The 27,189-nt window shown below is 34.7% G+C and overlaps 1 protein-coding gene across 1 annotated transcript in view; it reads left to right on the top strand.

Moving 5' to 3' along the window:
- The first annotated feature begins 10,565 nt into the window (after positions 1 to 10,565).
- LOC142357420 (proprotein convertase subtilisin/kexin type 7-like) overlaps positions 10,566 to 27,189 on the top strand; it is a 48,016-nt gene continuing 31,392 nt past the window's right edge. Inside the window, exons 1-2 of the mRNA XM_075409062.1 lie at positions 10,566 to 11,140; positions 11,348 to 11,482. Coding sequence (XP_075265177.1) covers positions 10,682 to 11,140; positions 11,348 to 11,482 — 594 coding nt within the window. The 5' untranslated portion in view covers positions 10,566 to 10,681. The remainder of the gene's footprint in view (positions 11,141 to 11,347; positions 11,483 to 27,189) is intronic.

Raw genomic sequence — 27,189 nt, 5'->3', positions numbered from 1 at the left:
GTTTTATGATTTTTTAATGGTCCTTGTTAGTAGTTCTATTATCAAAAACTGTCATCGGCCCTCTAGCGTGGCATTATTATTTTCCATTGGTTATTTATTGAACGATATGTTTGTTTTTGATCCCTTCGTCATTTGGTAGCCAATTAAGTTAAGAATGTGGATGAGCGGGGTCGGAACATTATGTGCGTACGCACATTACCGAGCCTCCTTGTTTTGATCATTGTTCGTTTTCGTTTCCTCGTGTTCAAGGAATATGTCGTTTGTATCGTTTCTTATTATGTGGGAGTCATTTTGAACGGCGACCAACGGACTACACTGTCTATTGCGAATAATAATAATAATTTCAGAGCCGCTACGTGTGATTTGTTTGCTCCCTCTGTTGTTTCAAATTGAAAAGTATAATGAAGTAAAAAGGTTTTCTTAGTCTATTTAGTGGTTGGATAGGCTGATAGATGTTTTTCTTTTACTTTGTGTTGATTGCGGAGTCCAATGCATTATTGTTGTCAACTTTATTGAACATAAATTTGTGTCGCCTTACCCTAGGTCCCAACTTGTTCGACATTTGACTCGAAGTCACTTTCACTTCTCTGAGCTAGTTTTGCTCTTCTCTTAGCCTAGTTTGGTTAGTCTGGTTTTCTTAGTCTTATTTATGGTTGGATAGGGTGTAAGATTTTACTTTGAATCGATTGCGGAGTTCAATGGCTGTCATTTTTGTCAACTTAGACGGACAGAAATTTGTGGCGCCTTACTCTAAGTCCCAACTTGTTCTACATCTTGCTTGATGTCAGTTTGACTTCTCTGGGCTAGTTTCGCTCTTCTCTCCTGCTCTAAAGGACTTCAGGCAGCAGTGTCTAAGCAAGCTAATCTAGAATCAAATCTAGGGTATTTGAACTTCGTTCTTAGGTCTTAGTTACTTGTCTCCAATGCTTATTGATATTGATATTATCTGGATGTATCAACTCATTAAGAAGCTCATGACATAAAAAGAGTGCGCAATTGATAAACGTGTTTTTACAAAAAATTATCAAATCTTTTCTTTCAATCCTATAATGAATAAATTGAATTCAAATTACATTGTTCTGGTCTTGAGAGTTTATATCAGCTAAGTTGTTTATGTTGTGGGAATTAAGCAAATAAATCTGCAAAATTCGGCCAAATGTTTTTTAATGATTTGATTGATATGTAACATGCATGTTCTAGGGCAAAAAAGGGGGGCCAACAGCACATCGGAGAAGACGTCCAGGAAAAGTAACCTGGAGTAAGTTGCCTGGAAAACCATACCGAGAAATATCGATGAAAAAAGTGGGGTTTATCAGCCAAAACGGTCCTGAGTGTCAAACTTTTGTGGTGGCAGGGAGTCAAGAGGTCTATTAATCGAAAAATATTTTGTCGTCAGACGCATCTCATTTTCTGCAAAATCAGCGGCAATCATCATTGATCTGGAGTTCTGTATTGCCTCCGTTTTGACCAAATTTGTCTGAAGCTCTGGCGGTTTTTTCGCTGACAATCTGCTATGACAATCGTTATGTGTCCGTATTTGGTTGAGGAGGCAGATTTTCGTTGGTCATTTTATGAATTTGACGGGAACGTTTTAAAACGTTTTTGTTGTATGGTCTAGTTCGTAGTCAGTTTTAACCCCTCGCCATTTTAACCGGAGAAAGATAACAGCTGTTTAACCACTCGCCATTTTTATCGGAGAAACATCTTTTGGAAGCCATCGCAGAGTAGATTTTTTGCAAATTAGTTCTACAAATTTTTTCGCTGGAGGCCATTACGTTTTTTTTTAAAAAATTTGAAAATGTGTAGTAACGCTGTTTCTCTGCATGTAATGGAAAACTATTAATCATTTGATATTTAAAAGGCTCGAATAGAAGCCTTAAATAAATGTGCAAGAAAGAAAAAAGGTTTATATTACCTAATGAGCCGCGGAACTATCAATTTAAAGACAGTGGACCATTAGAAATGTGTATGAATAATAGTTACAGATCGTAATATTTAAATGGAGGTATTTGTCAGTAGTTTGGTTGTACGTAGAATCAGACCTGTAATGGTTGCTAAAGGGAGCTAAAATATTGCTGGATAGCTCTATCATAGTATTTTTTTCAGATATTGCTCTTCTTTGCACATAGCCTACTATCAGTAAAGTATTGGGATAGTAGGATAAGATCAGACAGTATCAGAGCAGAAGCAATGAGAGCTAGCAAATTTTTCTAGCAGAGTTTTTTTTGCTTCGTTAGTTGAGGGAAGTAAGTAAATTGTTCTGCGTGAAATCGGACTGATGTTTTTTAATGATTCACTTCTGATGTGATTGATATACAACATGCTCCAGGGCATTGAAGGGGGCCAATAGCACATCGGAGAAGACGTCCAGGATAAGTAACCCAAGTTGCCTGGAAAACCACACCGAGAAATATCAATGAAAAAAGTTGTGTTTATCGGCCAAAACTTTTAAGTCAAAATTTTGTGTTGGCAGGGAGTCAAGAGGTCTATTAATCAAAAAATATTTTATCGTCAGACGCATCTCATTTTCTGGAAAATCAGTGACAATCATAAGTGATCTGGAGTTCTGTATTGCCTCCGTTTTGACCAAATTTGTCTGAAGCTATGGTGTTTTTTCGCTGACAATCTGCTATGACAATCGTTGTCCGTATTTGGTTGAGGAGGCAGATTTTCGTAGGTCATTTTATGAGTTTGAGGGGAACGTTTTAAAACGTTTTTGGTGTATGATCTAGTTCATCGTCAGTTTTAGCCCCTCGCCATTTTTACCGGAGAAAGATAACAGCTGTTCAACCACTGGCCATATTTATCGGAGAAACATATCTTTTGGAAGCCATCGCAGAGTAGTTTTTTTTGCAAATGAGTTCTACAAATTTTTTCGTTGGAGGCCATTACGTTTTTTTGGAGGCCATAAGTTTTGGAAACGTGTAGTAACGCTGTTTCTCTGCATGTAATGGAATACTATTAATCATTTGATATTGAAAAGGCCTTGAATAAAATGTGCAAGAAAGAAAAAAGCTTATATTACCTAATGAGCCGCGCAACTATCAATTTAAAGACAGTGGACCATTAGAAATGTGTATGAATAATAGTTACAGATCGTAGTATTTAAATGGAGGTATTTGTCAGTAGTTTGGTTGTACGTAGAATCAGAGCTGTAATGGTTGCTAAAGGGAGCTAAAATATTGCTGGATAGCTCTATCATAGTATTTTTTTCAGATATTGCTCTTCTTTGCACATAGCCTACTATCAGTAAAGTATTGGGATAGTAGGATAAGATCAGACAGTATCAGAGCAGAAGCAATGAGAGCTAGCAAATTTTTCTAGCAGAGTTTTTTTGCTTCGTTAGTTGTGGGAAGTAAGTAAATTGTTCTGCGTGAAATCGGACTGATGTTTTTTAATGATTCACTTCTGATGTGATTGATATACAACATGCTCCAGGGCATTGAAGGGGGCCAACAGCACATCGGAGAAGACGTCCAGGATAAGTAACCCAAATTGCCTGGAAGGCCGTACCGAGAAATATTCATTAAAAAATTGGGGCTAATCAGCCAAAACGCGTATGAGGTGGAGACCGGGCGAACGTACGTTCCCTAAGCTGTTTTTACCTTCACCACATGGTGTTGACCATTTTGTCCAAATTACACTTTCAAAATCCGCACTACGTCATTGACTCTGAGTGGTGTCTGATCACTATTGCTCCATTTGACCCCCTTTAACATTGTCGGCAGATGCTGCTTGACGTGTCGTTTCCAGAAGTGATTGATCATTTTCTGCACATTTTTCCACGAATCTGTCAGGAATTTGGCTGTCAAACTTTTGTGGTGGCAGGGAGTCGAGAGGTGTACTAATCAAAAAATAATTTGCCGTCAGACGTATCTCATTGTCAGCGGCAATCATCATTGGTCTGGAGTTCAGTATCGCCTCCGTTTTGACCAAAATTGTCCGGAAATACAGCGGTTTTTTTCACTGACATTCTGCAGGTTATGTGTCCGTATCTGGTTGAGGAGGCAGGCTTTCGTTGGTCATTTTATGAATTTGACAGGCAACATTTTGATACCTTTTTGCTCTGTGATCTAGTTCTTCGTCAGTTTTAACCCGTCGCCTTATTTACCGGAGAAAGATTACAGCTGTTTAAACCCTCGCCATATTTACCGGAGAAGCAAATCTTTTGAAAGCCCAGAGTAGTTTTTTTTCCGCAAATGAGTTCCACAAATTTTTTCGCTGGAGGCCATTACGTTTTAAAAAATAAAGTTTTGTGAAAATGTGTAATAACGCTGTTTCTCTGCTTTTAATGGAATACTATTCATCATATGATATTGAAAAGGCTCTAATAGAAGACTTGAATAAAATAAACAAGAACGAAAAAAGTTTATATTACATAATGAGCCGCGGAACTATCAATTTCAAGACCGTGGACCATTAGAAACGTGTAAGAATAAAAGTTACAGATCGTAATATATAAAAGAGGTAGTTGTCAGTAGTTCGGTTGTACGTAGAATCAGACCTGTAATGGTTGCTAAAGGGAGCTAAAATATTGCTGGATAGCTCTATCATAGTATTTTTTTCAGATATTGCTCTTCTTTGCACATAGCCTACTATCAGTAAAGTATTGGGATAGTAGGATAAGATCAGACAGTATCAGAGCAGAAGCAATGAGAGCTAGCAAATTTTTCTAGCAGAGTTTTTTTGCTTCGTTAGTTGCGGGAAGTAAGTAAATTGTTCTGCGTGAAATCGGACTGATGTTTTTTAATGATTCACTTCTGATGTGATTGATATACAACATGCTCCAGGGCATTGAAGGGGGCCAACAGCACATCGGAGAAGACGTCCAGGATAAGTAACCCAAGTTGCCTGGAAAACCACACCGAGAAATATCAATGAAAAAAGTTGTGTTTATCGGCCAAAACTTTTAAGTCAAAATTTTGTGTTGGCAGGGAGTCAAGAGGTCTATTAATCAAAAAATATTTTATCGTCAGACGCATCTCATTTTCTGGAAAATCAGTGACCATCATAAGTGATCTGGAGTTCTGTATTGCCTCCGTTTTGACCAAATTTGTCTGAAGCTATGGTGTTTTTTCGCTGACAATCTGCTATGACAATCGTTGTCCGTATTTGGTTGAGGAGGCAGATTTTCGTAGGTCATTTTATGAGATTGAGGGGAACGTTTTAAAACGTTTTTGGTGTATGATCTAGTTCATCGTCAGTTTTAACCCCTCGCCATTTTTACCGGTGAAAGATAACAGCTGTTCAACCACTGGCCATATTTATCGGAGAAACATATCTTTTGGAAGCCATCGCAGAGTAGTTTTTTTTGCAAATGAGTTCTACAAATTTTTTCGTTGGAGGCCATTACGTTTTTTCAAAAAGTTTTGGAAACGTGTAGTAACGCTGTTTCTCTGCATGTAATGGAATACTATTAATCATTTGATATTGAAAAGGCCTTGAATAAAATGTGCAAGAAAGAAAAAAGCTTTTATTACCTAATGAGCCGCGCAACTATCAATTTAAAGACAGTGGACCATTAGAAATGTGTATGAATAATAGTTACAGATCGTAATATTTAAATGGAGGTATTTGTCAGTAGTTTGGTTGTACGTAGAATCAGAGCTGTAATGGTTGCTAAAGGGAGCTAAAATATTGCTGGATAGCTCTATCATAGTATTTTTTTCAGATATTGCTCTTCTTTGCACATAGCCTACTATCAGTAAAGTAATGGGATAGTAGGATAAGATCAGACAGTATCAGAGCAGAAGCAATGAGAGCTAGCAAATTTTTCTAGCAGAGTTTTTTTGCTTCGTTAGTTGTGGGAAGTAAGTAAATTGTTCTGCGTGAAATCGGACTGATGTTTTTTAATGATTCACTTCTGATGTGATTGATATACAACATGCTCCAGGGCATTGAAGGGGGCCAACAGCACATCGGAGAAGACGTCCAGGATAAGTAACCCAAATTGCCTGGAAGGCCGTACCGAGAAATATTCATTAAAAAATTGGGGCTAATCAGCCAAAACGCGTATGAGGTGGAGACCGGGCGAACGTACGTTCCCTAAGCTGTTTTTACCTTCACCACATGGTGTTGACCATTTTGTCCAAATTACGCTTTCAAAATCCGCACTACGTCATTGACTCTGAGTGGTGTCTGATCACTATTGCTCCATTTGACCCCCTTTAACATTGTCGGCAGATGCTGCTTGACGTGTCGTTTCCAGAAGTGATTGATCATTTTCTGCACATTTTTCCACGAATCTGTCAGGAATTTGGCTGTCAAACTTTTGTGGTGGCAGGGAGTCGAGAGGTGTACTAATCAAAAAATAATTTGCCGTCAGACGTATCTCATTGTCAGCGGCAATCATCATTGGTCTGGAGTTCAGTATCGCCTCCGTTTTGACCAAAATTGTCCGGAAATACAGCGGTTTTTTTCACTGACATTCTGCAGGTTATGTGTCCGTATCTGGTTGAGGAGGCAGGCTTTCGTTGGTCATTTTATGAATTTGACAGGCAACATTTTGATACCTTTTTGCTCTGTGATCTAGTTCTTCGTCAGTTTTAACCCGTCGCCTTATTTACCGGAGAAAGATTACAGCTGTTTAAACCCTCGCCATATTTACCGGAGAAGCAAATCTTTTGAAAGCCCAGAGTAGTTTTTTTTCGCAAATGAGTTCCACAAATTTTTTCGCTGGAGGCCATTACGTTTTAAAAAATAAAGTTTTGTGAAAATGTTTAATAACGCTGTTTCTCTGCTTTTAATGGAATACTATTCATCATATGATATTGAAAAGGCTCTAATAGAAGACTTGAATAAAATAAACAAGAACGAAAAAAGTTTATATTACATAATGAGCCGCGGAACTATCAATTTCAAGACCGTGGACCATTAGAAACGTGTAAGAATAAAAGTTACAGATCGTAATATATAAAAGAGGTAGTTGTCAGTAGTTCGGTTGTACGTAGAATCAGACCTGTAACGGTAGTTAAATTAAATGGAGCTAAATTATTGCTGGATAGCTCTATCATAGTATTTTTTTCCAGATATTGCTCTTTGCGCATAGGCCTACTATCAGTAAAGTTTTGGGATAGTAGGATAAGATAGGTCAGTATCAGATAAGAAGCAATTAGAGCTAACAAATTTTTCTGCCAAGCCTGTCTTTAGCTAAAGTTGATGTAAAAATGTGTTCTTTGTTGTTTGCAGTGGACTTAAATCCACAAGAAACTTAGCCATCGTTTACGCATACTTGTCTTTGCTGTTTTTATTTCACTTGTGGGCGCTTTCAAGGTACTTCACGTTGTTTATCGACACCAGTTAGATTTCGCCTAACTTTCGGCTAAATGAGGAAAGCCAGTACCTGTTTTGATAATTTCCTCTACAAAGAGTGACGTAGTCGCTATAAGTTCTACCAACCAAAATTAGTCTTGCACTTTGATGTATTGTGGAAAAAAACGACCTTTGAGTGATTGGTGGGAATCTCATCAGGCAAACAGCATTGCTCCTCGTTTCTGCCTTAAAACTCTTGTCTCGAGTTAAGGTTGGATAAGTTTCTTTGCCATATTCCTTTGCAGTTTAAAATGCGCGTCGTCAAAATATTGTCACAATAAAAAAATGAGTTGTTTCGCACTGATTTTAGAGGGTTGTTAAGATGAGAACCTGTTTTCGTGGACATAATTGTGGAGTTTACTGTTCGCTATTTGATTGTTCCATTGTGTGGTTTTAAGCGGATAGTATTGCAATTGATCGTTGGCTTGTTTAGGGGTCTCTGATGCGCGCTACCCAGTTTATAACTACTATTTTACTAAGTTATAATTGTGACTGCTATTTTACTAGTATTTCAAGAGGAAAGACAGTTTCAAGTTTAAGAGATGAGTTTTTATCAACTGAGTTCTGGATGGCTCTTCGGTGGGTGTTCTAGTCTTCCTTAGTTCCGTAGATCTGTTTTCTGTCCGTATTGGTCATTCCTAAATTTTAACATATCTTTTAGGTGGGTGTAGATTTGCACTTTTCCTGACGTTGTTTCAGTACATATACTTTCGAATACTGACATCTGCTTTACTAGTATATTAACTTAAAGTACTTCTTCTTATTTACAGTATTTACCAATTTTAACAATCTATCTTCAAGAAACTTTAAAAACAGTAAATCTAGGTAGATTCTACAAGTTCCTGCGTTTAGAGAAATTTATTTGTCAAAGGGTATTTTCGATAAACAAAATAGAGGATATGACCCTAGATAGAAATGAGAACCGTATATGGCCTTTAGCAAGTGTTTTGATAATTTCTTCCGCAAGGAGTCTTGTAGTCGCTATAGGATTCACCAACGAAAATTAGTCTTATTCTCTGATGTATTCTAAAAAAAACGACAGTGATAGGCGGGACTCTGTCATCAGGTGCCCCATATTTTTTAAGAGAGCATCTAAACAACATTGCTCCTCGTTTGTGTCTGAAAACTCTTGTCTCGAGTTAGGCTTGGATAAGTTTCTTTGCTATATTGCCTTGCAGTTGAAAATGCGCGTCGTCAAAATATTGTCACGATAAAAATTGAGTTATTTCGCACTGATTTTAGAGGGGTTGTTAAAATGGGAATTTTTTTATGGACATAATAGTGCAGTTAACTCGTCGCTATTGGATTGTCTCACGGTGCGGTTTTAAGCGGATAGTTTTGCAATTAACCGTTGGCTTTTTGAGGTCTCGGAGTTGTAACTTAAAAATTTTCGGACAAAACTCAGAAAAATAACAAGAAGTACTGTAAAGTGGTGTATTGATTATGACTGATGTTGTAAGGCGCAAAGAGTTTTTCAAGAAGACTGTTTCAAGTTTAAGAGAGGAGTTCTGGATGGTTCCCCGGTTGGTGTTCTGGTCTTCGGTAGTTCCGTAGATCTGTGTTCAGACTGTGTTGGTCCTTCTTAAGATTTAACAGATCTCCTAAGTCGGTTCAGATTTTCCGAGTAATTAGCAGACAGGTGAATCAGATAAACCGAAATATTTTGAATTACAGGCCTTTGATTGACAAACTACTTGGTTGTATTGATGCGAAAGCCTGCCACCCATGATTTTGTAGTTCCATTTTCTCAGGATTAAAAAAACTTGATTCAGGAAGCTAGCTAACGAGCGTTTGCAGATAAATTCTTCCCTTCTCGTCCGTAAATTTCTGAAATACATTCAAGTATCATTGATTGATGAGCTTCTCGAACTAACATTAGTTTTGAAAGAGCGTTACGTACTGAGTTACAAAAAAATTTTCGAGCCAACTCGCACTATTTCGCTCAGCTTGTTTTCATTTTTTATGAGAACTTTAGTTTTAACGGAACTGACATTTTTAACTTGTGATTGCAAATTTTAATTGCAACAGATTTTTAGGCGAATATATGTTTTTTTTGAAAACTCGGTTATAAACTTTTCCTTGCTTAGACGTCTTTTTATGGAATCTTAGTTAATCGCAGAGTTATAATAAGATCAAATCATGAACAGATCGAATTGTCATTTTGACACATATTGAAATTGCAACCCACAATCTTGTTTTCATTGCAGTATAATCTTCATGACCAGCTGATCTTGTAGTTTGGTAGTTTATTTCAGTCTCCCCACTCATTGGGTGAGACAAGTTATTGGAATCAGTGATGAATTTTCATTTCATTGGTGGCCAGAGTTAGACCCAAATTATTTCAGCAAATTTAGACTTCGTAAAATTTTGTGTTCTGCATATGAAATTGAATTTATGTTGGTAGACTGATACGAAGCATTAGGTAAAGCTTTACAAATTTCTATTTGAATACAGCTAATTATTGATAGAGAAATTGGTCTGAAAAGTGGCTGGTTGGACAAAAGCTACATTTGAACTAAGACGGTTGAAACATCAAAAACACCAGGACGGATTGATATTAGAGGTATTGGAGATATTGAGGTATTGTAGAATCAATGCAGAATGAATGAAAATTGACATCGATTCATAAAAAAGACATCAGATTTTTAAGATGATCTCTTCAGTGGAATCCCTAGCATTGAATTGTTTTCAAGACAATTTTAACGAAAAAATTACGAGAAAATGAGTGCTTTGACACCAATTCTTATAAACAAAAGCTGAATTACTGAAAAAAATAGCCCAAATTGTTGTAGACATAACGTGACCCCTAATCATCTTTAGGAAACGAAATTATTAACGTTGTGGTAGCTAATAAGCAAAATAAACAAATAACTATTAAGTTAAAAATGAATGATCATATATCAAATAGTGAACAAAAATGGTCAGATTTGGCAAAAATCTTCAATTTAAACTTCAATAACTCCACAAAACAGCGAAATTCGAAACTTACCAACTTCAATACTCTAAGCTCGATGGGCTTTCTAATGGTACCACTCAGATCTTTCACAGTCAAATATTTTGATCGACCAAATCGAACAAAACCCAATTATTAAGCACATAGGTCCTCTCCCTTAAAGTGGGTCGGAGCAAGTCATCTTGGTAAGTAAGATGTAATGGCACTGCTAATTATGGTAGAGTTTTTGGTTTAAATTATACAGACTATTGTGCAATTTAATGCGGGTTATAGCTATCCATACTGTTAGTTGTTTTCCCCAATAACTGCTTTTCTGTACACTCAATTTTGGGTAAGTTTCTATTGTTTAGTTTTAGATTTAGAATGGCTCTAGTTTATTTAACCCAACAGTAAAGCTTAACCGTACAATGTGACTAAATGTTTATCTTAACGCATCTTTTGTCTATTATAACCCACTACTTGCTGATTATCACTACTCTATCACTATCGATTGCATTGATTCTGCCAATTTCAAGCACCGCTGATCAAAAATCAAATTTTATCCATCTTATTAAGCTGCCATCACGGCATGCGTTATCAAATTTAGTCAGAAATGTGCCACATTATTGTGCCTATGAGTTGAACCAACTAGCGACCTTAGATGACAAACTCAATTTCAAATTATCACTGTGGCACTGCGAAGATATTACGCAAACTATCCAGTTATTGGTCCAAAAGTTTCCCGATGTTGATGTGTTTTCGTCTCGGCATACGACTTTGCGCAGGGTGAAGAGGTTTGCTGCAGTGGGAAGAAGAGGGAGCTCTGTAGGAGGATTGCACAAGGATAGTTGGATTGACAACGTTACCGATCCGGAATTCTCTGGACAGTGGCATCTGGTTAGTGATCGGTTATTGGTTGACTTCTTAAATCTTGTTGATTTTGAACATTGATCTACTAGCTCAAAAATAGTCAATCTGATTTGAAGCTAGTCTATTAATTACAAGATAGGGAGTAAATAGGTTTCTTAAGAAAAAGTTTGAATAGAGGTGGAAGATCTTGAGTACGGATTGTATGTAATCAAACGCCAGCATTCCTTGTTCTAGATAAACCAATTTAAGCCTGGAAGTGATGTAGAGGTTAAGGAGGTATGGGATGCTGGAATCCTTGGAGACAACACCCATGTGGGCATCATTGACGATGGTATCGAGTGGACGAACCCTGACATTACAGACAACTTTGTAAGTATTGCAGAGTCGAGTTATTAATAGCCGCCCTCATCTTCTCAGCCGGCTATTATAGCGCTCCTATTTTTTACAATTCAAAGAATTTGAATTGTATTGGGGCGCTTTTTACAATTCAAAGAATTTGAATTGTATTGGGGTCTGTCTTTTTTACGACTCGAAGAGGAGTATTGGAGAAGTCCTTTTTACGACTCGAAGAAGAGTATTGGAGAAGTCCTTTTTTTAATCAATTTTATTGGAGTGATTTTTGAAGCGGGAAATGAAACGCGTGAAAAAATTTGGAGTGATTTTGGTGCTGAACAAAAGTGAAGAGCGGAGCGAAAAGAGAGTGGTTTTTGTTCATACCGCTGTTTTTGAGAGAGCGAGAAATTGATGTGTGAAAAAATTTTCTCTAAGCGAGCGAAATTTTTTTGTTCACGTGCGGCATTTTAAAGCAGTTTTTTTTCATTTATTTTCGTTAAGAGGCTTGGGTATGATTTTGTTTTAATTTTAGGCTGGTCTTGGTAGTGTTTTGAAGGTTTCTGGAAATTCATATGAATTTTATGATAATTCGGAGGTTTTTAATGTATTTTGCTGATTTTCGGGCTAATTTTTGCGTTTTTTTGACGATTATTTTGTTTTACTGGCTCAAAAACCACTTCTACATGAGCAATATTATGATAACAATTGGTTACAATTTTATGGGTAAGAATCATTTTTTGTTGAGAAATACGACAAAAAAAATGGCGAAAATTGGAACTATTTTTCTTAAGTTTTTGAAGTTTTTCGTTTTTTTCTGTTTTTAGCTAGGTTTCTTTTCCTATTATGACTTGACTATTGTTTTGCGAGCTTCTGGATACCCTATTGGCTGAAGGGATTTTTTCTTTGGATTTATATGTTTTTTGAAATACTAAAAAATTTAGTAACTTTTTCCAGTTTTTCAGTGAAAGTTGTTTTCATGAGTTTTTTTTTGATAATTTAGCCTAAATATTTTTTCAAAATTCACATAAGTGGTTTTTGTAAGTACCAGCTGTTTTGATGAAGCCATTTTGGCAGAGATAGTTTTTTCGGGATCTCAATTTATAACAAAATTTGATCAGATTTTTTGTCATATTTTAACAGATTTGATTTTTTTGTTTTTACTTTTTCGTTTCATGACTTTGTTTCAAGATAATCATAAATTAGTGAAGGCACATTTTGTTTGATGAGTAGTTGGATGGCGTTTAAATGGATTTTCACTTCGAGTCGTTTCCGGAATTCTTTCGGCTATGTTTTTTTTTTTTCAATTTTATTGGAGTGAATTTTGAAGCGGGAAATGAAACGCGTGAAAAAATTCGGAGCGATTTGGTTGCTGAACAAAAGTGAAGAATGGTGAAGAGTGGTTTTTTGTTCATATCGCTGTTTTTGAGAGAGCGAGAAATTGATGTGTGAAAAATTTTTCTATGAGCTAGCGAAATTTTTTTGTTCACGTGTGGCATTTAAAAGCAGTTTTTATGCAATTTTTCTTGTTCATGAGGTTTGATTATGATATTGTATTGGATTTAGGCTCTTTCTGATAGGAATTGAAGGTTTCAAGTAGTTAATTTGAGTTTTATGCAAATTTGGAGGTTTTTGATCAGTTTTGCTGATTTTTCGACGAAATTTAATGTATTTTGGCCTTTTGTTTTGGTTTACTGCTTTAAGTGCAATTTGCATAGAAGCTCGTTACTCAAGGAATATGAGAGATACAAATTAATTACATTTTTGTTGGTATAAAACATTTTTGAAGAAAAATGACAGAAAAATTGAGAATATTTTTACCACTTTTTTTATTTTTTTTGCTTTTTTCGTTTTTTTTTTCAATCGTAGAGCTTTTTTTTAGCTTATTAGGACTTGCCCATTATTTCGCGAGCATTTCATTGCTCTATTTGCTCAAAATAACTTTATTTCGCTTTATTTTTTCTTGTAAAATTCAAAAAACACCTTACTTTTTCTCGTTTTTTTTTGTTCAATTTGGTTTTAAATGTCGTTTCTATTCTACCTCAACCTTTGATAGCATTTGGGGAGTTTTCTAGTAAAAGTCAGTTGTTGTAGCTTTTTTGGATGTCTCTCATTTTGATTTATATTAGTTTCGAGTTGTTTTTGTTCAAGAAAATCGAGTAAATTTTGGCCACTTTTTGACTTTTTTCTAAGTTTTTTGCCTATTTCTTCCAATTTAATGTTTTTTGTTGGTAACTTTTTCTCAATAAAGAGCATTTTTGTAGGTTTCGATGCAATGAATTTGCACTTGAAGGCTTAGCAGGGCAGTTTTCATTTAAAAAAATTATACAAAACTCGAATTCGTTAAAGAGTTTTTCTTTGTCTCTTTTTTAGTTTGTTGTTTAACGTTTCTGCAAGTCCTAGGTGGCGATTGATCTAGCGAAATATATAACTAATTGATTTCTACGAGTTATGGATAGGAAGCTGCATGTTATCTTTTTGTAGAGAATTTTGTTTGGATTTTTAGAGAATATATTTTTTTTTATTTTGTCCTTTGTCAAGTTTCCAGTTCTCCAGATTTTTCTTTGTGAATTGGTTACACTCTCTCGATTAGTATTATGCTGGTGATGCATTTGATTAGTGATAATAGTCAGATTTCTACTTCGAGTCGTTTCCGGAATTCTTCCGTCTATGTTTTCTTTTTAAGATCTGTTCACACATTTTCATGGTTTTTGAAGTCAAATTGGAGTGGTGATTTTGGTCACGCCGAAACAGGAAACGGAGCGAAAAAGCGAGTTGTTTTGCGGCGTGAATTTTTGCGCTCTAATTTTAAAGTAGAGTGAGAAAACGGTGTTTGAACAAAAATTCGGTATCTCGGTAGTGGTTTTTTGTTCACATGCGACAATTTCACTTTGATTTTTACCGTTTTTTCGATTTTTTTGATCGCACTTTTTTTCCGAATGGTTTTCCCAATCCATTCATAGTCCGTTCTCTGTTTAGTCAATGAAAATTCTTTGAATTGTACGTCAGGACTTGTCCTGCTTTGTTTTTTTTTTACTTCGTCGAACTTTTTTTCGCTTTACCCATTTTGCCGCTTTTCGACATTTTGCGCGAAATCTTTTTGACTTCTCTAGGCTAGTTTTTATCTTCTCTCATTCTGCTAAGAGTGATTTTGAACATCAGTTGCTCAGCAAAGCAAATCAAAATGAACAGAGTCAGTATAAAAAATTGAAGTCAGAAGTTGAAACGGGATAAACCCATAAAGCCCAATTTTAGATGCCCGCTATTTGAACGTCGTTCCTATAAGTCTTAGTTACCGTATCTTATGCTTATTGGTATTAATTTAGCCCATGTAGCCTCTCTCTGAGAAACAGAAGTATGTTCAACTACGAAATGCCATCAAAATAAATCGGACTTAAAAGATATTTTTGTACAAAATTCTTTTTTTCAATATCTTCTATTCTTTCAATCCGAATCATGCTTATTGGAATCAACGGCGGCTATTTTCCGGCAATCTGCCGGGTATGTTTTTTCTTTGAAATATGACGGTCGTTTGGACTCAGCAAAAACATAAAAAATAATGGACATTGTTACTGATTGGAGTTAATGAATCACCTTATTGTCGCTTTTACGGGAAGTTCTTCTTGATACATAAAAAGCTTTCTGAATCATGAACAAAACGGTAACAGATTAGGGCTCTATAAGGTAAATAGTTTTCCTCATAATTTTTTGACCCAATAAGGTTTTTAGTACACCAACTTAAAACTCAAAAATATAATTTTTGTCATTTATGGATGCGTGGGAACGTGCTCTACCACTCATAATTGCCATTCATTCGAGATGAGAGTTTGATTCTGATTTCGTTTTGGGTGTTGAGCTGTAGTGGCTCTCTGCAAATCCTGTCCTATCTTGAGGAGTTGCTGGCTGACATTCTTCTTTTACTTTTCTGGCATTCTTTAACTGAAGTTTGTGCGGTTTGTTGTTTTAGAATTTTCGTATTTCCTGGATTTTTTTGTAGAAATTTTTGATGACCTCATTTGCAGAACTGCTTAACATTTATACCTCTAATGTTCCTATCTGATGTGCATTTGTGGACCAGCTCTGTTTGAATTCATGTTGACACTGCTTGTATCCAATCTCGTCGAGCCTGCGCTATCATTTGTCTTTCATCTTGTCACCTATTTTCTTACATCTTTTGGCATTCTTTTTTTCTTCGTCTTTTTTTCTTCGTCGAGTTTTTGATTTGTTCTGTTTGCCAGTTTTATCCAACATTGTTATGTGCACATTGTTGTTTTGCTTTTCATTTGTCTGCTTCCTCTATTTTACGCAACCATCCAGTTGTTGACTTTTTTTCTCGTCTTCCATTTCACTTCACATATTTGATTAGCAATATTTTCCTGCTTCTTCTTTTAATCTTCATTCGAGTTGGTTTTAGTCTCAACAGTGCACGCTTTTGCTCAACAGTGCAGACTCCATAAGCTCATGTGTTTTTATTCCATCTCGCTCAGTAAACTTTTGTCAACTGTTTATTTGCTCCGTGGTTCTAATTGAGTTTTTTTTATTGATTACAGGTGCGTACTGGGCAACTGGAAATCAATGGGCCTTATCTATCCTCGATTGCGTCCTTTTCGTCAGTTTTGTATTCAAATGACATTTTTGAATTTCGTCCGCTCTCCAGAAGATTTTTGTATCCGTTTTAAATCGGCGCGAAGTGATATCGAGGCGATTTTTGGTCTCAATAGTCCTTCAGTATTCGAAGAGGAATCTTTTTAACAGGTTGAGCTTATTCAGACGTTTGACCAAAGTCTCTAAAATAAATTTCTTATTTTCAGTTTGAATGAAGAGGGCAATTTGGTCCATTTTTGAACTCTTTTCAGGATCAAATTTTTGTTAATCCATTTCATAATAATTTAATTTGTTCTCTCCAACTTTAGGCGACTAGTAATCATTGTGATGTTCCCCAGTATCTAATATCTGTTTAAAGTTTTACTCAGCTAACTTTCGAGATAAAAAATTTGGCTGGCAAGATACGTTCCCTAATGAAGATCAGTGGAGTGGTCAAATTTTTGTCGAAAATGAACAGCTATTCCCCAGCTGAGTTACCTTTTTATGTGGTTTATGTTTTTTGCTGTAAGAGTTTGAAGGAATATTCCGCTGAAGAAAGATGAGAGTGTACAATTGATTTGAACGCATCAATTTTTACTTTTAAAGGAATTTGGTTTCTTACAAGATATAAAGAACGAATTGCATTAGCTATTTTTCTTAAAACTGTTCAGATGATTTTCAAAAGGTAGATTGGTATCGTTTTGGACTCCTAGATAACGAAAAGCGTGAGCTCTTTTACTAAAACTTCACCTTTAAAACAAAACCTTGTATCTGAATGAGTATAATTTGAAAAGGATAATAACTCTTAAATCGCAATTTAATTTGAGTTGATCCTCTGTCGGTTTCATCTAATATTTCAATTTTTAATGGAATATTTTTATTACCTCCAATTTTGCAATAACACTTGTCATCTGCAAACTGAGCAATTTCATTTTCACCTTCCAGTTTTTCAGAAGAATGGTTATTTTGTAACAGAAAAATAAGAGGTCCCAGATCTTTCTTGTGAAACAGAAATGGTTAGAATATTTTCTAATAATTCAGTGCCCATTTTTGCGCGTTGTTTGATTTGTTAGGAAAAATTCAGAAAGATTAAAATTTTAAGTTTTCTTAAAGATTCTGTGGCATTGAATTGAATGCTTTTGCAAGATGTGTCGATGGTATTTTCCATTTTTTGTATTACTTTTTCAATGAAGTACATCACTGTACTGTTTTAAAATTTGCTGTTACAGAAATTTGACGGTAATTAGTTGAAACAGAAAGATCTCGTTTTTGTGAGTTGGTGTGATGTCTTCTTTAGAATTGTTCGGAAAACTCTCTTGAATCCTTTTGATTATATTCTGACGATATTTACCAATAGCGTATCTTCCAGATTTCAATGCCCAAACTTTGATATATCCCTGGCTTGGTGCTATGTTATTTTCTATATCGTCAATAAATTTATGGGTTTCCCTCAAATTTAAAGGTCTTAAGTTGAATTCTTCAAATTTTTGTTTTCAGCGTTCATTGGAATAACCTACCCTCTGTAGATTTTCTTTTTGCTGAAAACTCTGTATACGCGTTAGAGATCGACTTTTTGTCTTTTTTTCGACCAATGATATCAAATGTACTAATTTAGACTGCTATTTTTCGTTCCAATTTCTTAATTAATTTTAATCTTTGATTAGGGTTCTAATTTTTTACTAAATTCCCCTGAATATTGTTGTTGTGTTTCTTTTAGCTTGCTTTTTCCAATATTGAGACACTTTGCAAATGATGCCAAAAGAAATTTTTTGTCTCTTAGCTTTTTTCGTCTCGCAATTCGATTTTCATCTTTAAATGGAAAAGATCAGAGACAACAATTTCTACCTTCCCTCACCGCCCTCCTTCTATCCCTAACCTGGCATGCTCAACCAACGTTGAGGCCCCTTATTCCGCTTCAACTTAATTGCGCTTCGCTAAGTTCCAGCTAGATACTGACGAAGCCATGCTCTCGCTGGTCGTTTCAGAGCAATCAGCTTTGCTTCCACCGAGTCAAACGTGAACAATTCTCGTTTCCGTTTCCTAATTCTCTGGGAAGATGTTTATTTTTTTAGAACGAAACTTTTTGAGGCTCAGTATTGTTTAGTTGCTTCTTTTTCCCATACAGTGCATTCAGAATTAACTTTGCGTGATTAAAAAATGTAACAGAAAGCTTCTGTTTTCGAATCCAGACATAAGAACGAATTGCTTACCCCTTTTTCTTTAAAGCGTTAGAGATGATTTCAAAAGATTATGGAGTCGATTGGTAACAAAGCGTGATCTGGTTTAATAACTATACCTTTGAAGGAAAACTCTATCTGAACTAGTGTACATTGTAAAGAATAATTACTCTGTTTTATCGGCCTTTATTGTGTTTGTCGGTTTTTTCTAATGTTTCAATTTTTATTGGAATATTTTCATTGCTTTCAAATTCGAATATAACACTGTCATCCGCAAATTGCACAATTAATGTTTACCTTTAGTTTTTCAGAAGATTAGTTGACGTATAGTAGAAAAATAATAGGTGTTAGGACTTTCCCTTTGGAAGAAAATGGTTAGCATGTATTTTCTCTTTTAATTCAGCACCCAATTTTACACGTTGTGGTTGATTTGTGGGAAGATTTCAGAAAAAGAATTGTTGACTGAGTTTGAAAGTTTCAGCTGTCTTGAGAAAGAATTCATGTGATATTGAATTGAAAGCTTTTGCAAGATCCGCGAATAAAGAACCTGTTTTATTTTTATCTTCCATATTTTCTTATACTTCGTCAATTAAAAAAATCACAGTACTGTTGAAGATTTTTCAGATTGAAAACTTGTTGAAGATTTTTCAGAACTGTTTTCTGGTCAGAAGTTTTTATTGTTCAAGAAATTCGGCTAAAAGATTTTAGAAAAAGATTTTGGTTTCTTACCAGATATAAAGAACGAATTGCATTAGCTATTTCTTAAAACTGTTCAGATGATTTTCAATAGGTAGATTGGTATCGTTTTGGACTCCTAGATAACGAAAAGCGTGAGCTGTTTTACAAAAACTTCACCTTTAAAACAAAACCTTGTGTCTGAATGAATATAATTTGAAAAGGATAATAACTCTTAAATCGGAATTTAATTTGAGTTGATCCTCTGTCGGTTTCATCTAATATTTCAATTTTTAATGGAATATTTTTATTACCTCCAATTTTGCAATAACACTTGTCATCTGCAAACTGAGCAATTTCATTTTCACCTTCCAGTTTTTCAGAAGAATGGTTATTTTGTAACAGAAAAATAAGAGGTCCCAGATCTTTCTTGTGAAACAGAAATGGTTAGAATATTTTCTAATAATTCAGTGCCCAATTTTGCGCGTTGTTTGATTTGTTAGGAAAAATTAAAGATTCTGTGGCATTGAATTGAATGCTTTTGCAAGATGTGTCGATGGTATCTTCCATTTTTGTATTACTTTTTCAATGAAGTACATCACTGTACTGTTTTAAAATTTGCTGTTACAGAAATTCGACGGTAATTAGTTGAAACAGAAAGATCTCGTTTTTGTGAGTTGGTGTGATGTCTTCTTTAGAATTGTTCGGAAAACTCTCTTGAATCCTTTTGATTATATTCTGACGATATTTACCAATAGCGTATCTTCCAGATTTCAATGCCCAAGACTTGATATATCCCTGGCTTGGTGCTATGTTATTTTCGATATCGTCAATAATTTTATGGGCTTCGCTCAAATTTAAAGGTCTTAAGTTGAATTCTTCAAATTTTTGTTTTCAGCGTTCATTGGAATAACCTACCCTGTGTAGATTTCTTTTTTGCTGAAAACTCTGTATACGGGTTAGAGATCGACTTTTTGTCTTTCTTTTTTCGACCACTGATATCAAATTTGCTAATTTAGACTGCTATTTTTCGTTCCAGTTTCTTATTTAATTTTTATCTTTGATTAGGATTCTAATTTTTTACTAAATTACTCTGAATATTGTTGTTGTGCTTCTTTTAACTTGCTATTTCCAATATTGAGACACTTTGCAAATGACGGAAAAGAAATTTTTTGTCTCTTAGTTTTTTTTTCGTCTCGCAATTCGATTTTCATCTTTAAATGGAAAAGATCAGAGACAACAATTTCTACCTTCCCTCACTGCCCTCCTTCTATCCCTAACCTGGCATGCTCAACCAACGTTGAGCCCCTTACTCCGCTTCAACTTAAGTGCGCTTCACTAAGTTCCAGCTAGATACTGACGAAGCCATGCTCTTGCTGGTCGTTTCAGAGCAATTAGCTTTGCTTCCACCGAGCCAAACGTGAACAATTCTCGTTTCCATTTCCTAATTCTCCGGGAAGATGTTTACTTTTTTAGAACGAAACTTTTTGAGGCTCAGTATTGTTTAGGTGCTTCTTTTTCCCATCCATTCCATTCAGAATTAACTTTGCGTGATTAAAAATGTAAAAGAAAGCTACTGTTTTCGAATCCAGACATAAGAACGAATTGCTTACCCCTTTTTCTTTAAAGCGTTAGAGATGATTTCAAAAGATTATGGAGTCGATTGGTAACAAAGCGTGATCTGGTTTAATAACTATACCTTTGAAGGAAAACTCTATCTGAACTAGTGTACATTGTAAAGAATAATTACTCTGTTTTATCGGCCTTTATTGTGTTTGTCGGTTTTTTCTAATGTTTCAATTTTTATTGGAATATTTTCATTGCTTTCAAATTCGAATATAACACTGTCATCCGCAAATTGCACAATTAATGTTTACCTTTAGTTTTTCAGAAGATTAGTTGACGTATAGTAGAAAAATTGTCGATTATGAGAGATTGAAATTTTCAGCTCTTGAAAGGTTTTGTGAAAGCTTTTGCAAGATCCAAGAGTACAGAACATTTGCCGTATTTTCCATATTTTCTTATACTTCTTCAATAAAAAAATCACTGTACTGTTGATAATTTTTCAGATTGAAAACTTGTTGAGGAATTTTCAGATTTTTCAGAATTGCTTTTTGGTCAGAAGTTTTTATTGTTCAAGAAATTCGGCTAACTGATTGAGTAAAACTCTTCCAAAAACTTTCGGGTAAGCTGGGTAATACCGAAATAGGTAATTGTTTAACAGAAAGCTCGCCTTTTTGTAGAAGGTATTAATGCAATGACTAAATTAATGCGTTGGATTCGATTTGAGAAAAGCGATTTTAGAAAAATTGTCGATTGTGAGAGATTGAAGTTTTCAGCTCTCTTGAGAAAGGTTTTGAGATGATTTCAAAAGATTATGGAGTCGATTGAAGACAAAGCGTGATCTGGTTTAATAACTATACCTTTGAAGGAAAACTCTATCTGAACTAGTATACATTGTAAAGAATAATTACTCTGTTTTATCGGCCTTTATTGTGTTTGTCGGTTTTTTCTAATGTTTCAATTTTTATTGGAATATTTTCATTGCTTTCAAATTCGCATATAACACTGTCATCCACAAATTGAACAATTAATGTTTACCTTTAGTTTTTCAGAAGAATAGTTGACGTATAGTAGAAAAATAATAGGTGTTAGGACTTTCCCTTTGGAAGAAAATGGTTAGCATGTATTTTCTCTTATAATTCAGCACCCAATTCTACACGTTGTGGTTGATTTGTGGGAAGATTTTAGAAAAAGAATTGTTGACTGAGTTTGAAATTTTCAGCTGTCTTGAGAAAGAGTTCATGTGATATTGAATTGAAAGCTTTTGCAAGATCCGCGAATAAAGAACCTGTATTGTTTTATTGTTCAAGAAATTCGGCTAACTGATTGAGTAAAACTCTTCCAAAAACTTTCGGGTAAGCTTGGTAATACCGAAATAGGTAATTGTTTAACAGAAAGCTCGCCTTTTTGTAGAAGGTATTGATGCAGTGACTAAATTAATGCGTTGGATTCGATTTGAGAAAAACGATTTTAGAAAAATTGTCGATTATGAGAGATTGAAATTTTCAGCTCTTGAAAGGTTTTGTGAAAGCTTTTGCAAGATCCAAGAGTACAGAACATTTGCCGTATTTTCCATATTTTCTTATACTTCTTCAATAAAAAAATCACTGTACTGTTGATAATTTTTCAGATTGAAAACTTGTTGAGGAATTTTCAGATTTTTCAGAATTGCTTTTTGGTCAGAAGTTTTTATTGTTCAAGAAATTCGGCTAACTGATTGAGTAAAACTCTTCCAAAAACTTTCGGGTAAGCTGGGTAATACCGAAATAGGTAATTGTTTAACAGAAAGCTCGCCTTTTTGTAGAAGGTATTAATGCAATGACTAAATTAATGCGTTGGATTCGATTTGAGAAAAGCGATTTTAGAAAAATTGTCGATTGTGAGAGATTGAAGTTTTCAGCTCTCTTGAGAAAGGTTTTGAGATGATTTCAAAAGATTATGGAGTCGATTGAAGACAAAGCGTGATCTGGTTTAATAACTATACCTTTGAAGGAAAACTCTATCTGAACTAGTATACATTGTAAAGAATAATTACTCTGTTTTATCGGCCTTTATTGTGTTTGTCGGTTTTTTCTAATGTTTCAATTTTTATTGGAATATTTTCATTGCTTTCAAATTCGCATATAACACTGTCATCCACAAATTGAACAATTAATGTTTACCTTTAGTTTTTCAGAAGAATAGTTGACGTATAGTAGAAAAATAATAGGTGTTAGGACTTTCCCTTTGGAAGAAAATGGTTAGCATGTATTTTCTCTTATAATTCAGCACCCAATTCTACACGTTGTGGTTGATTTGTGGGAAGATTTTAGAAAAAGAATTGTTGACTGAGTTTGAAATTTTCAGCTGTCTTGAGAAAGAGTTCATGTGATATTGAATTGAAAGCTTTTGCAAGATCTGTGATAAAGAACCTGTATTGTTTTTATCTTCCATGTTTTCTTATACTTCGTCAATAAAAAAAATTACAGTACTGTTGAAGATTTTTCAGATTGAAAACTTGTTGAAGATTTTTCAGAATTGTTTTCTGGTCAGAAGTTTTTATTGTTCAAGAAATTTGGCTAACTGATTGAGTAAAACTCTTCCAAAAACTTTCGGGTAAGCTTGGTAATACCGAAATAGGTAATTGTTTAACAGAAAGCTCGCCTTTTTGTAGAAGGTATTGATGCAGTGACTAAATTAATGCGTTGGATTCGATTTGAGAAAAACGATTTTAGAAAAATTGTCGATTATGAGAGATTGAAAATTTCAGCTCTTGAAAGGTTTTGTGAAAGCTTTTGCAAGATCCAAGAGTACAGAACATTTGCCGTATTTTCCATATTTTCTTATACTTCTTCAATAAAAAAATCACTGTACTGTTGATGATTTTTCAGATTGAAAACTTGTTGGGGAATTTTCAGATTTTTCAGAATTGCTTTTTGGTCAGAAGTTTTTATTGTTCAAGAAATTCGGCTAACTGATTGAGTAAAACTCTTCCAAAAACTTTCGGGTAAGCTTGGTGATACCGAAATAGGTAATTGTTTAACAGAAAGCTCGCCTTTTTGTAGAAGGTATTAATGCAATGACTAAATTAATGCGTTGGATCCGATTTGAGAAAAACGATTTTAGAAAAATTGTCGATTATGAGAGATTGAAGTTTTCAGCTCTCTTGAGAAAGGTTTTGTAAAAGCTTTTGCATGATCCAAGAGTACAGAACTTTTGTCGTGGTTATCTTCCTTGTTTTTCAATAAAGTAAAGTACATCTTTTTTTAAGATATCCAAATAACTGATTAAGTCTTTCAAGAAATTTCGCAGAAGTTGGCAATACCGAAATAGGACGTTAATAATCTAAACAGAAATATGTTTTTTTGTGATTTGGTGCGATGTGTTCCTTCTTTAGAATTGTTGTAAAACTCTGTTGAATACAATCGTTAAATCTAATCTGGCGTATTTTCCAGACAATGCCCACGCTTGGCTGTATCCTGGGCCTGGTGCTCTGTTGTTGTGTAGATTGTCAATAACATTATAATTTCCGTCAAAGTAAAAGGTCTGAAGTTGAACTCTTCATGAATTTTGATTTTTTCAACGTTTAATGAAACAAACTGCCCTCTACAGATGCCCATTTCGCTGAGAACGTTTTAATTTCGTTACTGTGTTTTGGTCTTTTGTTTCTTAACCATGTTCATTAATTTCGCTGATGTTTAGACTGCTATATTCTTTCCAGTTTTTAAATGAATCTCCATTTATTTTAGGGATTCAAGTTCTTAAAAAAAATTCTTAAAATGGTTGTGCTTCTACTTACAATATTTCATCTCCATCTATTTTAAGGATTCAAGTTTCTTAAAATTTTAAAAATAGTTGTGCTTCTATTTACAATATTGTTGCATTACTTTTTCTATATCGCAAATGAATCAGCTCTTTTGTGTCTATTTGTACTTATTGTAGTACCTGTTTCTCAGAAACTATTTTTTTAGTTTCTTTCGTCACCCACTTAACTGTTGGCGCGTGTTTCTTGACTATTTTAAAAAGTTCTTTTAAGTTCTGAAAACTTTAATGCAGTTTTTTGTTGATAAACTCTTCTCCAATCTGTAAGAGCCATATCTCTTTCAAAAGTTCCTGCAACAAATTGTTGTATAGATTATGATCGATGTCTTTTTGGGTCGAAGTAATGCTGAGTATTATATCAAATACAAATTTCTACTTAAAATGCTTTTTTAGTTTAGAATATCGTGAAAGTGTTACAATTGATTCGAGGTCTTTGGTTTTGAAGCTTCTGTTCATTTACGTTCTTTAGAACAGTTATTTCTCGTCTTTTGTCGTGGTTATCTTCCTTGTTTTTCAATAAAGTAAAGCACATCTTTTTTTCAAGATATCCAAATAACTGATTAAGTCTTTCAAGAAATTTCGCAGAAGTTGGCAATACCGAAATAGGACGTTAATAATCTAAACAGAAATATGTTTTTTTGTGATTTGGTGCGATGTGTTCCTTCTTTAGAATTGTTGTAAAACTCTGTTGAATATAATCGTTTAATCTAATCTGGCGTATTTTACAGACAATGCCCACGCTTGGCTGTATCCTGGGCCTGGTGCTCTGTTGTTGTGTCAATAACATTATAATTTCCGTCAAAGTAAAAGGTCTGAAGTTGAACTCTTCATGAATTTTGATTTTTTCAACGTTTTAATGAAACAAACTGCCCTCTACAGATGCGCATTTCGCTGAGAACTTTTTAATTGCGTTACTGTGTTTTGGTCTTTTGTTTCTTAACCATGTTCATTAATTTCGCTAATGTTTAGACTGCTATTTTCTTTCCAATTTTTAAATGAATCTCCATCTATTTTAGGGATTCAAGTTTCTTAAAAAAATTCTTCTTAAAATAGTTGTGCTTCTATTTACAATATTGCATCTCCATCTATTTTAAGGATTCAAGTTTCTTAAAAAATTCTAAAAATAGTTGTGTTTCTATTTACAATATTGCATTACATTTTCTATATCGGAATTGAATCAGCTCTTTGCGTCTATTTGTACTTATTGTAGTACCTGTTTCTCAGAAACTATTTTTTTAGTTTCTTTCGTCACCCAATTAACTGTTGGCGCGTGTTTCTTGACTATTTTAAAAAGTTCTTTTAAGTTCTGAAAACTTTAATGCAGTTTTTGTTGATAAACTCTTCTCCAATCTGTAAGAGCCATATCTCTTTCAAAAGTTCCTGCAACAAATTGTTGTATAGATTATGATCGATGTCTTTTTGGGTCGAAGTAATGCTGAGTATTATATCAAATACAAATTTCTACCTAAAATGCTTTTTTAGTTTAGAGTATCGTGAAAGTGTTACAATTGATTCGAGATCTTTGGTTTTGAAGCTTCGGTTAATTTACGTTCTTTAGAACAGTTATTTCTCGTCTTCCTCATTTATTGCTGCGACCATTTTGACTGGCGCCGGGAACTTGATATGACCGCTTTTTATCCACTATCATTACAATCAGCAGCGCTCTGGTTGTCTGCGTGAGGGTTTTTTGTCACAGCTATTTGTATGTATTTCAAGTTGAGATGACTTTTTGTGTGAGATAACTTACTTCACTCAATAAACAAACTTGTGAACTCAATCATTAGACCTTAATTGAGAGTAAAACGTCATTTAACTAGGTTGTCATAATGTTTTCTCGCTTGCATTTTTTGACCTTTAGCTTCACATTGAGGATGGAATTTAATCATTTTTTTACTGAGTAGCACGCTTTTGTCGTGGCGCTTGTCTTTTTGACGTTTTAATTGCTCGGCAAAGATGTTAGTAGCAATTATAATGCGGTTTTTTTGAATGCGATCTTTCCTACTGACGACTTTTCGTCTTTTAGTTTTTCGTCTTGCAGTTAGATTTTGCATTTCTAAAAGCGGGATAAGTTTGAAAAGCCCAGAAATACCACTTTCTACCTCCCTTCTCCGCCCTCATTCCCAAACCCGGCATGCTCAACAACAGCCGAGACGCCTTACTCCGCTTCGACTTAAGCGAACCTCACTAAGCTATAGATAAGTAGTGAGGATGCCATGCGCTCGCCAGTCGTTTCAGAGCAATTTGCTTTGTTTCCACCGAGCCAAACGCGAAGGATCTGGTGGACTTCTCGGGGAAGATGTTTGCTTGTTTCGAAAGAAACTTGTACTTCCTCAGTATTGTTTAGGTGATTATTGCAGTGCTGCTATTTGCAGTCCAGTCCATTCGCATTATACTTGGCGTGATTGAAAAACGTAGAAAGATGAGAGAGACAATTGACGTTAGAATGTCAATCATTGCTTACAAAGGAATTTGGTTTCTTACAAGATATAAAGAAGGAATTACATTAGCCATTTTTTTAAAACTGTTTATATGATTTTCGACAGTTAGGTTTGAATCATTTTTAACTCCTAGATAAACAAATGGGCGAGCTTGTTTAATAATTTCACCCTTAAAACAAAACTTTGTATCTGAATTAGTATAATTTTTAAAGAATAAAAACTTTTTAATCCGAATTTCTTGTGAGTTGATTCTCTGTCTCGTAGATGTCGATTTCTTCTAATTTTCCAGTTTTTAATGGAATTTGTTCCTTGCTTTCAAGTTCGAAAATAACACTCATTCGCAAATTGATCAATTTCATTTTCATCTTTCAGTTCAGAAGATACGTTGATATATAACAAAAATAAGAGGTCCTAGCACTTTTTTATGGAGTAAAAAGGTTAGCAGATATTTTCTCTTAATTCAAATTTACGCCTGGTTTGATTGTTAGAAAGGATTTGAGAAGAATCG

Source organism: Convolutriloba macropyga, chromosome 2 (assembly GCF_964194025.1).
Source record: "Convolutriloba macropyga chromosome 2, txConMacr16.3, whole genome shotgun sequence".
Lineage (NCBI taxonomy): Eukaryota > Metazoa > Xenacoelomorpha > Acoela > Convolutidae > Convolutriloba > Convolutriloba macropyga.
This window is presented reverse-complemented; position numbering and strand designations above follow the sequence as displayed.